This window comes from Pristis pectinata, chromosome 11 (genome assembly GCF_009764475.1).
Source record: "Pristis pectinata isolate sPriPec2 chromosome 11, sPriPec2.1.pri, whole genome shotgun sequence".
NCBI classification, from domain to species: domain Eukaryota; kingdom Metazoa; phylum Chordata; class Chondrichthyes; order Rhinopristiformes; family Pristidae; genus Pristis; species Pristis pectinata.
The window spans coordinates 13,463,479-13,475,697 of record NC_067415.1 but is presented as its reverse complement, the minus strand read 5'-3'; the positions used below and the strand labels follow the sequence as shown (position 1 = coordinate 13,475,697).

Here is a 12,219-nt window from a genome sequence, read left to right as displayed (position 1 = left end):
ATAGTGGTTAGCGTAACGCTATTATAGTGCCAGCAACCCGGGTTCAATTCTGGCCACTGTCTGCAAGAAGTTTGTACGTTTTCCCCGTGACTGCGTGGGGCTCCTCCTGCTTCCTCCCACATTCCAAAGACGTATGGGTTAGGAGTTGTGGGCATGCTATGTTGGCGCCGTAAGTGTGGCGACACTTGAGGGCTGCCCCCTGAACATTCAACACAAAAGATGCACTTCACTGTGTTTCAAAGTACACGTGACTAATAAAGTAACCTTGTCTTATTTTTAAATATGTTATTTTTCATTTACTCTAAGCAATAGAACCTTCAAAGATCCTTTAGTTAAAATATATATTCCACCTTCTATGCAATTCCTCACATTTCCCCATACACAGTTTAAGATTAATAAAAATCTCTTTTATGGCACAAGATCAAAATACAAGTCTGTCCCATCCCACTGCCTCCTGTGGAAGAAATATCTTACCACTGAAATTGAGCAAGTGAGTGTAGAAGAATGAATGCCGATGAAATTCTTCTATCGCCAAAATGGTGGGGCCCTCAAGACTACTTCTCAATGTTTTCTTTGCACCACTTTTGTCAGCAATGAGGGACTCTAGCATAGTTCTAACCATGTAGAGCTACATTAAAAGGAACATGTAAAACAACAAAAGAAAAGGCAGAGGGCACATTAGTCATTATACATTAAATGGAGAAAGCCCAACTGTTCCATCACTGGAGAGATCTATATTAAACTTACTTTTGCCACAATAACACTTTACGAGAATGAACCAAACTTTACTGAGGCGCACTGTTTTGTTGTTTTAAATTAATAAAACTCTGTATGAGCACAACATGTATTTAAAAATTAAACCCCTTTAATTAAAGGGAATAAAAAATATAAAATTAATAATGTTCAAACTTCATATGATGGAACAATTTGACTTTCTTTCATCAAAACAAAATAGGCTTTCTTCTTACCACCAAAGTTTAAAATGGTTGGATAGATGTAGGAACGTCTCAGAAACGTGTTCGTCGCAATTAGTGTTTTTTCCAGCCCCAGAGATTTTAGCTGCTTCGCTAGCTCCCCAGATAGCAATGACTCTGCCATGGTGCGCACCATATACAACTAAAACCGGTTGGCAGTGGCAAACATTAAGAATTAGAGAGAAAAGCAGAGAGTGTGAGTTTTGTTAAACAGCAATAGAAAAGAATTTAATTGATGTTAGTACTACAATGTTCCAAAGTGTTATGACAGCAAGCAACACAAATTATACTTAAAATGACAGGGTTTCTCATGTGAAGAGCTGGAATAGTCTAAATGGAAAAAAATCAAGTAATCTGTATCAATGATGAATTTTTCACATTTTTCCATTAAGAGCGAAACTGGATAAGAACTGCTAAGATGATTATATAACCAAGCTAAAAGGAACAGCTGATTAATCGTCTTCCCATTTTCAACATGCATGTTGAAGAGCTGAGCAAAATTATTTTTAAATTCAGCGACAAGAGCAAGTAGCTTAGACCATACAAAGCAGTGCACAAGCACACACTCAAAGTTATGCCATGCATATCAACAAAAGGTGTATTAACTACAGAAGGACTATGATATTCTGAAATTTTACACTTTAAAAACAAAAAAAAGTAATATCTAGGGAAGAAACAATGCTAATAATACAAATGTTACTGGCAACCTACATGGTTTTAAAAACAATAACTGTGAAGTTCAGTGCCTTACAACAAACATTTAACTGATCACTCCTGCCGACCCGAAGGACTGAAATGTCATTGACCAGATTAAACATTTTGTTAGTAACTGCATGAGTTAAGAATTTCAGTGTTAATAACTCAGACTGAGATCAGGAAAAATTGAGCACAAATTAGGCACATACGTGGCTTCCGTATTTGCATAAAGTACAAACACCAGTGTTTATAAAAATTCCACCTTCAAGTTTATGAAATAGTCATTAAATAGACTTGCCAGAACCTAAAACAAATTAAGTAGTTAGAAGCTGCAAACAAATACTGTTTGTAAAGCAGTTACTAAATTTTAAGGTGATCAACAGATAACTGCGAAAAGAAAACCAATGGAACATACTGAAGATAACTGAACAGCAGAAGATCCTTCCAATTAAATATATATTTTTAAAATACTGTACAATATTCCCTACTTCATAACCCTCAATCCTTTGCCTGTCAAATATATCTTGCTTCTTCAATATTCTGTTATTACCCTTTTTCATTTACTTCTTGACAGTGTCATGAGCAATTTGAACCTCAATTCCATTTTGGCTTTGACTCTAAATTTTATTGAAACAGGGAGCTATGAAAGGAAGATTAGCATTTAAGTAACACCTGGGTGCTGGATGGTCCAACTGCTCGGGGGGTAACCTTGATATCATAGCCACCTCTGGGATCCTTTTCTCCTCTGAGTGCAGGATCATTTGTTGGTTCTTGTCCAACCTCCCAATCACAAATAGTCTTCCGAATAGCTTGAAGAACACTAGACAGACAGGACAAATGTATCAGCGTCAGTTCTAACAATATTTCAAAGTGGTTGTTCCATATAATGGTGCAAAGGAGAGCACACCTTCATTAAAAGATAAAGCAAATGACAGAATTAATTCATAGATGGTGCCCTTAAGCATCATGGATGGTAAGTGTATATATGCATTCAAGTTAAACAATATCTGGCAAACTCATGCAAGATTTAAAAAATATGTGAAGAAGATGAGATGCGAAAGGATAGGGCCTATCAAGTGCAGCAGTGGGAAAGTGTGTATGGATCTGGAAGAAATAGCGGAGGTACTTAATGAATACTTTACGTCAGTATTCACTATGGAAAAAGATCTAGGGGATTGTAGTGGGGACTTGCAGTGGCCTGAAAAGCTTGAGCATGTAGATATTAGAAAAGAGATGGTGCTGAAACTTTTGGAAAGCATCAAATTAGATAAGTCGCCGGGACTGGATGAGATGTACCCCAGGTTGCTGTGGGAGGCGAGGGAGGAGATTGCAGAGCCTCTGACGATGATCTTTGCGTCGTAGATGGAGACAGGAGAGGTTCCGGAAGATTGGAGGGTTGCGGATGTTGTTCCCTTATTCAAGAAGGGAAGTAGGGATAGCCCAGGGAATTATAGACCGGTGAGTCTTACCTCAGTGCTTGGTAAGCTGATGGAGAAGATCCTGAGAGGCAGGATTTATGAACATTTGGAGAGGTATAATATGATTAGGAATAGTCAGCATGGCTTTGTCAAGGGCAGGCCCTGCCTTATGAGCCTGATTGAATTTTTTGAGGATGTGACTAAGCACATCGATGAAGGGAGAGCAGTAGATGTAGTGTATATGGATTTCAGCAAAGCGTTTGATAAGGTACCCCATGCAAGGCTTATGGAGAAGGTGAGGAGACATAGGATCCAAGGGGACACTGCAGTGTGGATGCAGAACTGGCTGGCCCACAGAAGGTAAAGAGTGGTTGTTGAAGGGTCATATTCTGAGTGGAGGTCGGTGACCAGTGGTGTACCTCAGGGATCTGTACTAGGACCCTTACTCTGTGATTTTTATAAACGACCTGGATGAGGAAGTGGAGGGGTGGGTTAGTAAGTTTGCGGATGACACGAAGGTTGTGGGTGTTGTGGATAGTTTGGAGGGCTGTCAGAGGTTACAGAGGGCCACAGACAGGATGCAGAGTTGGGCTGAGAAGTGGCAGATGCAGTTTAACCCAGATAAGTGTGAAGTGGTTCACTTTGGTAGGTCAAATATGTTGGCGGAATATAGTCTTAATGGTAGGACTCTTGGCAGTGTGGAGGATCAGAGGGATCTTGGGGTCCGAGTCCATAGTATGCTCAAAGAGGCTGCGCAGGTTGACTCTGTGGTTAAGAAGGCATATGATGTATTGTCCTTCATCAATCAGGGAATTGAATTTAGGAGCAGAGAGGTATTGTTGCAGCTATATAGGTCCCTGGTCAGACCCCATGTGGAGTATTGTGCTCAGTTCTGGTCGCCTCACTACAGGAAAGATGTGGAGGCCATAGAGAGGGTGCAGAGGAGATCTACAAGGATGCTGCCTGGAATGCGGAGCATGCCTTATGAAAGCAGGCTGAGGGAACTCGGCCTCTTCTCCTTGGAGAGACGGAGAATGAGGGGGGACCTGATAGAGGTGTATAAGACGATGAGAGGTATTGATCTGGTAGATATTCAGAGGCTTTTCCCCAGGGCTGAAATGGTGGCCACAAGAGGACATAGGTTTAAGGTGCTGGGGAGTAGATATAGAGGCGATATCAGGGGTAAGTTTTTTTTTTACTCAGAGTGGTGAGTACGTGGAATGGGCTGCGGGAAATGGTGGTGGAGGCAGATACGATAGTGTCTTTCAAAAGACTGTTACATAGGTGACATGGAGCTGAATAAAATAGAGGGCTATGGATAAGCCTAGTAATTTCTAGGGTAGAGACATGTTCGGCACAGCTTTGTGGGCAGAAAGGCCTGAATTGTGCTGTAGTTTTTCCATGTTTCTATGCATGGCACACACAAATTGGAAAACTGTTCATCTCACTTCTAAATCAGTCAATTGTTTAAGGACAGATCTTCAACTACATGTAGAAGACAAAACAATGTCTAATTTTTTTAAACAAGAGAATTAAAAACAATGTAACAACTTAGAAAAAACATAGTTCTAAATAAACAATAATTTCATGTCCTCTATCAGGAAGGCTGCAGTAATTGAAAGTTTATCCATCCAAGTACTTCCAACATTTTTAATCATGATTTTCATTTGAAGTTGCCCAGAATTATGGCTGCTTGGCTTCATATGAACTTTTAATGATAAATTGATCATTAGCTTAATTTTAATTCAATATCATTTTCACTGCCTTTCCTTGTAACTTTCAAAAGTACAAGTTCCACACATTAACAATTATCACATTAAAACCTTACAAGCCTGATTCCCATCATCAAGCTGGCAGTACATCATTGAAGATTAGGAGGAACTGTGAATACCTTCCTCAAATTTGGCTATTCACAGAAATTTGTCTCCATTTTATGTTTGCTACACAAAGGCATGCAAGCCATGATACGAACTAGTGGATCTACAACAGATCCAATTTCAATGAAACCAGTGTTAAACAAAGCTGCATCATTGCCCCAGCACTTTTCCAATTTTTCCCTTGCCTTAATGTTACACCTTGCCTCCAATGAATGTCCTATGGGAGTGGAGCTAATCTTCAGAAATCTGTTCAACTTCCAGAAATCTCAGTGGTCAAGTTGAAGTATGCAGATTGTACTTCTGTTTGCATGCGCTTGGATGCTGAGCTCCTAGCCATAGTCGATTCACTCATTGAATTATGCACGAAGATGGGCTTTATACTCAACACGTGCAAAACACAGGTCTTCTACTAACTTGAACTGTGAAAATAAAGGTTCATGACAAGAACCACTTTCCATCAACCACTTTCCACGTGTTTGGAGCCACCACTATGCCATGGAAGACAAAGATGATGAAATTCACCATTCTGAAAGTAATCTTGAGATCTTGAGAGTTCAAGATCTGCATGTTCCTGTTAAAGTGAAGGGCAAGGCCGGCAGGAGTAGGGAACCCTGGTCGACAGGGGATATTGAGGCTCTGGTCAGGTAAAAGGAGGCATTGGTCAGGTATAGGCAGCTGGGATCAAGTGAATCCCTGGAATATAGTGGATGCCAGAGTATACTCAAGGAGGAAATCAGAAGGGCAAAAAGGGGACATGGGGTAGCTTCAGCAGAGAAGATTAAGGAGAATCCAAAGAGATTTTATAAGTATGTTAAGGGAGAAAGAGTAATTCTAGAGAGATTAGGGCCTCTCTAAGACCAAAGTGGATAGCTTTGTGTGAAGCAACACAAGATGGCTGAGATCCTCAATAAATATTTCTCCTCTGTTTTTACCATGGAGAAGGACATGAAGACTTTGGAACTTAAGATAGCTAGTGCTGATGTCTTGGGCATAGCCCACATTACAGCAGAGGAGGCACTGGATGTCGTAAAGCATATGAAGGTAGATAAATCTCCAGGACCTGATCAGCTACATCTAAGAACAACTGTGGAAAGCTAGAGAAGAAATTGCGGGTGCGGAGCGATAGCTGAGAGAGATGCATCATCATTAGCAACAGGTGAAGTGTTGGAAGACTGGAGGGCGGCTAATGTTGCACCTTTATTTAAGGAGGGCTATAAAGGAAAGCCTGGGAACTATAGACCAGCAAGCCTAACATCTGTGGTAGGTAAATTACCGGAGGAGATTGAGGGATAAGATATACAAGCATTTGGAAAAACAGGGGTTGATTAGGGATAGTCAGCATGGCTTTGTCCATGGGAGAGCATGCCCTCCAAATTTGATTGAGCTTTTTTGAAGAAGTAACCAAGAAGATTGACGTAACCTATATGGACTTCAGCAAAGTCTCAAATAAGGTTCCACAAGGTAGGCTGCTATGGAAAGTTGGATCACATGGGATCCAGGGAGAGCGAGCTAACTGGATATACAATTGGCTTGATGGTAGGAAGCAGAGGGTGATGGTGGAAGATTGTTTACTGGACTGGTGGCCTCTGAGTCGTGGTGTTCCCCAGGGGTCAGTGCTAGGCCCATCACTATTTGTTATCTATAATCAATGATTTGGATGAGAATGTACAAGTTTGTAGATGACACTAAAATAGGTGGTGTTATTGACAGTAAAGATGGTTATCAGGATCTACAGAAGGATCTTGATCAGCTGAGAAAGTGGGCTGAAGAATGGCAAATGGAGTTTAATTCGGATCAGTGGGAGGTGGTGTATTTTGGAAAATCAAATCAAGGTAAGACTTTGACAATGAACAGTGGGGCCCTGGGGAGTGTTGTAGAACAGAGGGACCCAGGAGTACAAGTACATGATTCCTTGAAAGTGGTGTCACAGGTAGACAGGGTGATGAAGGCAGCTTTTGGCATGCTGGCTTTCATCAGTCGGGACATGTTGCAGTTGTATAAGATATTGGTGAGGCCACATTTGCAACAGTATGTTCAGTTTTGGTCACCCTGTTATAGGAAAGATGTCATTGACCTGACATCAAAAAATGTTCACAGATTCAACAGCCTCACCAATCTTCTGGGATCTCTACTGCTTCCCCTTAAGATTTTCTGATGTCAATTTGAAAAGCTACATTTTAATTCATCAGTGCAATCTCACCCCAGTCCCTCAAACCACACTTTCCAAATCAACCTCCTTTATGGCCGGCAAGTGTTTCAGTATTCTTACTGGATTTACTATTTCAACAGAAAAACAATGGCACGTGTAAAACTTAGATCAACTCCACAATAAAACAACTCCAATTGTTTTTTTAAGGCAAATTACAGAGGCTAATTATAGGTCTCCAACATAAAAAACCCAAACAAAAAAGCAACAACACATTCACAAACCTCTGGATCACATTTTTCTTCTTTTTGATGGCTTGACGCAAAGGTTCACGAAGTGTTTTCTGAGCAAAGTTTTGGAGTGCAGCATAAATGGTATGTCGAATGGCATGATTGAACACGCTCTCCATTCTACCCATCAACACTTGTAGTCCTTTTATCATTGCTATAACCTACATTGCAAAACAGTTGAATTATATTTAAGTTTAATGAACACAGTTTTTAACATAAATATTATGCTGCTTTTAATTGACAGGAAAGAGTTATAGTTTAGAAGACCTTAAGCTAGAGACTGTATATTTGACATCATCTCACAATTGATGTTTAAGCCTTTACAGCTATTACACAAGTGATAAATGACTCAAAGGACAGATTAATTAGTCAAAAGTAATAGTTTAACTATTTTTCCTCCCACTAATATTAATAAGACAATACTATTTAATGATCAAGATATTTTATCCAAACCAGTTCACTTGGTGCTTTTATTAACATATATTAAAACAAAAACTACTGCCAATTCATGATCAATTTTTCAAGATACTGCAGCCTTTTTCCAAGTTCATTTATAAACTCAGCTAAATTTCAGCTACTGGTGCTATTTTAAATGGAGGATAATATAATTTGCCTCAATACAGCTTAACAGCATTGATGTACAGAAGAATCTTGGGGTTCATGTCCATAGCTCTCTGAAAGTGACCGTACGAGTTGATAAAGTAGTAGTAAAGGCAGCATATGGCATGCTTTGAACTCGAGAGTCAGGAAGTTATGTTGCAGTTTTATAAGACTTTGGTTAGGCCACACCTGGAGTATTGCATTCAACTCTGGTCACCCCATTATAGGAAGGATGTGGAGGCTTTTGAGAGGGTGCAGACAAGGTTTACCAGGATGCTACTTGGATTAAAGGGCATGTGCTATAAGGAGAGGTTGGACAAACTTGAGTTGTTTACTCTAGAGTGGCAGAGGCTGAGGGGAGACCTGATAGAAGTTTGTAAGATTATGAGAGGCATAGATAGAGTATATAGCCAGTGTCTATTTCTCCATGGTCGAAATGTCGAATATTAGAGGGCATGCATTTCAGGTGAGAGAGGGCAAGTTCAAAGGAGATGTGTGGGGCAAGTCGTTGTTGTATTTTTTTTTATAAACAACACAGAGTGGTGGGTGCCTGGAATATGCTGCCAGGGGTGGTAATGGAGGCAGATAGGATAGAGCCATTTAAGAGGCTCTTACACAGTCACATGAATATGCAGAGAATGAAGGGATATGGACCTCGTGTAGGCAGAAGGGACTAGTTTAATAAGGTATTTAATTAGTTCAGGACAACATCGTGGACCAAAGGGCTTGTTTTTGTGCTGTACTGTTCTAAGAGTGAACAAATTCATGACTAAGGGTGGCAGGAGTAAGTGGGATAAGAAGACAAAGGCAAACAATATTATAGAAGTAAAAGTAGGAAGTATTTGTTGTGGTAAAGATAAAAGGTGAAAAGCCCACTTAGTCCAGTTTAACCTGAAAATCATTGGCAGGGTTATAGGTCTGGTGGCAGAGGATGAGGATGTTACTAGTTTTGCCTAATAAGGATGTCATACAAGCAGACGGATGACAGAAGCAGTAACGACGTCAGGATAGATGGTAGAGTGAGAGAGTTGAATGAGGTCAGTATACACACAGAAGCTGATCCCACATCAATGTATCATCTTGTTAAAAAGATGAACAAGAAATGGTGGTGGGGAATAATGTTGTTTTAAGGAAATGGAAATGCAATGGTTACAAACAGCTGTAAAAGTGCAACCAAGCACAGGGAGAAACTGGTATTAGAAGAGGGCAGTGCAGCTAATCAGGTCAAAAGGTTTCATCGTTTAGTGATAAATCTATCACAATCATAGACGGAGGACATATTTTACGGAGATTCAAAGACCTTGCCCTGATGGGAAATAAGGCCTACCACTGGGAAGCACAGGAAGTTCAAAACATGGACATGACTTTCAGTTTTCAATCGAAAGAATAGGCAAAGCTAAGGAGACCATTAAAAAGTTATTTAATAATGCCATTATATCTTTAACATTTTTGTATTAGAGTAATGAAATTGTGCACTGTTCTTTAAAAAAAAATCTCAACTTAAAAAGCTTGTTCAGATAAACAGGTAGATGTTTTAGAATTCTACCTCAACAAGTGCAAATTTCTCTTCACTTGTGTAATTGTATCTTGTTGCTCTCTCATACTCTTCTGCATTGTCTGGACATTCTTTATTGGAGTACTTGTCAGTAGGATGCACAAGCTTCCAAGAGTACTGTAAGATAATGAAGTAAAAATGAGGGAAAAATCTCATTTTAGCAAAAAATATCACGTGCTGGAAACCTAACATATAAATAGATACACTGGAAATACTTAACTAGTCAGGCAATATCTGTGGTGCCAAGAAACAGTTAACATTTCAAAGTGTGCCACCTATTGCCAGAATAGCAATATGTCGCAAATACACACGAGATATTTGCAGATATAAAGGACAGAAGGAGGCAAAGAAAAACAGAAGGGAAAATGCACGCAGAATGATAGGCAGAAAGTAGGAATGATATAATGAACAACTGGCAAAAAAAAAGTAAATGATCTGAAATTGTTGAACACGATGTGGAGGGTAACAAGTTGCAAACAAGTGTAATTCAAGATGAGATGCTTTTCTTTGAACTTCATGGGAACTATATTGGGAGTTCATAAGGAGAGAAGAGATTGAAAATATAGTGAATCATTAAAATTGATGTTCAACATTATACTTGCACACTGAATTGATGTGTTTTGCAAAGCAGTTACCTAATCGGCATTTCATCTCCCCAACGCAAAAAAGACTATATCCTGAACAGCAAACCTTGTGTATTAATTTGAATGCACAAGTTGCAATTTCATTTGGAAGAAATGTTTGTCTCTAGACGGTAGGAATGGCACAGGCTACATCTTCAAGACTTGTTTGTAAAGGGGTAACTAGTGTTTGGAAATGATGAATAAATAGACTAGGGAGATGGGAAAAAATTGTTCCATTAAACTGCTGAAAGGGTATTTTGTTTGTTGAAGAGCCAATGATACAAATATTAACAAATCTGCAATGCCTCCTGGCCACTGATCATAGCTGATTCTCTCTTATGGAATGGAGTTGTTCATTATTTTCCAAGCTGCATGTCTGACTGAAAAGCCAAATAATTTCAGCCTTTTACTTCTTGTCAGACTCTAAGTTTCATCCAAAACATTCACAGAATCTGCAATGCAAAGCTGCAACCTGATGCAAGAACTATTGAAGGAGGTGTGACATGAAGTAATTAGAAAGGATTTTTAAAGCATTGTACAAGTTTTCATTTAGGTGAATTGTTTCCTCACACAAGAAATATCCTCAGAGGAATAAAGACCCAAATGAAAAGTAATTTACTCAACATTCTAGTTGAAGTATCGAGGTTAATGGCCACCATCCTGAGTGCTTATTCCTTTTAAACAAAAATTGTCTAAAGCAAATTATTTAAGTGTACCACTCATTAAAAATTCACAGAGGATAAAAAAAATACAGCAAAGCATTGGTAAAAATTGCAATCTTCTAATAATGTGCTGAAAAAATCCATGTCAAGATAGTAGGAAGGAGCATCAAGCTACTGCAAGGTGGAATCTCATTATACTGGCTGAAAAATTACTTGTTCATAACGTAAATGGGTGTTAAATCAGCAAAAGTGTGGATGCGTTGCCTCAACATTTCAAAGACATGAACAAAGGAAATTTAGACAGATTGATCATCCAGCAGAAAATTGCCTATGCTTTACATGCACCATGCCAGAGGTGTCCCTGCAAAGTCTTTTGTTAGTGCTACTATGCAAAAGAAACCATCTTGATGGAAGGCTACTGACAAGAAACATTAACTCTGCTTCTCCCTCGAGAATGTTGACTGACCATTTCCAGCAGTGTTTTTATTTCAGATTTTCAGCATCTGCAGCATTTCGCTTTTGCACTGAAAGAAACATCGACTTAAGGAGTTATAGACATCGAAGACAACAAAATTAAAGTACGTCTTGGATTTCTCCATAAGCCTGCGTGTCACAAATAACAATGTAGATCAGGTAAAGGAACTAAATATAGGTATTCATTTTGAGACCTGGTGTTTCAAAACCATTCAGATACAACTAGGCAGGGTGTGGAGACTGAATTAGAGCACATATTAAAAAGTCAGGAATGAATCTAGAAAAGGTAGGGCAAGACAAACTGGCATACAGGAGAATAGAACATTAGTTTATCAAAAAAAAACTTATTTAGATTTCTTACCACTTCCATAACATGAGCGCTCCATTGGGACAGCAGCTGCATTCCCTGTAAAGCCAGTTCAGACAACTTCTGGTATTCTGCATCAGTCTTTTGAGCTTCTTGCCTGCCTGACCCTGTTACTACCTGCAAAAGGTAATTAAATTGAAAGGGCATATGGTATGTAATGATCCAAAGAATCAACTCAACTGGACAGAATATATCACAGCAACAAAACTAAATGCAAACTGCATTCGCATATTCTGATTTCAACTAAACAAAAACATTCCACACTGAAAGGATAACTATGAACGTAATAAGACTAAAAATGCAATTCCTAAGTTTCTGACAGACACCAACGCTTTTTAAAAAACTATGTGTATTTAGATGATAACAGAAAATGTTGCATTTTGTAATGTTCCCACCAACCCCCCCACCAATCTAGATTATAAAACTGTACAAGATTTTCACCTTCACCATATCTGGGTGCTTTCCAAAGCACTTACAGATTGTACAGATATAGCTTCCATACATTATATCTTAACATAATACAGGAAGATTCATGGT

At 39.1% G+C, this 12,219-nt stretch overlaps 1 protein-coding gene across 3 annotated transcripts in view; it reads right to left on the bottom strand.

Moving 5' to 3' along the window:
* Nucleotides 1-12,219, bottom strand: part of cyfip1 (cytoplasmic FMR1 interacting protein 1) — a 104,839-nt gene that overhangs the window by 38,097 nt on the left and 54,523 nt on the right. For all 3 annotated transcript variants that reach the window (XM_052025983.1, XM_052025984.1, XM_052025985.1), the window contains 5 exons: nucleotides 11,677-11,799; nucleotides 9,548-9,673; nucleotides 7,396-7,562; nucleotides 2,343-2,490; nucleotides 475-628 (listed from right to left, as the gene is read on the bottom strand). In XM_052025983.1, the coding sequence (XP_051881943.1) occupies nucleotides 475-628; nucleotides 2,343-2,490; nucleotides 7,396-7,562; nucleotides 9,548-9,673; nucleotides 11,677-11,799 (718 nt within the window). The remainder of the gene's footprint in view (nucleotides 1-474; nucleotides 629-2,342; nucleotides 2,491-7,395; nucleotides 7,563-9,547; nucleotides 9,674-11,676; nucleotides 11,800-12,219) is intronic.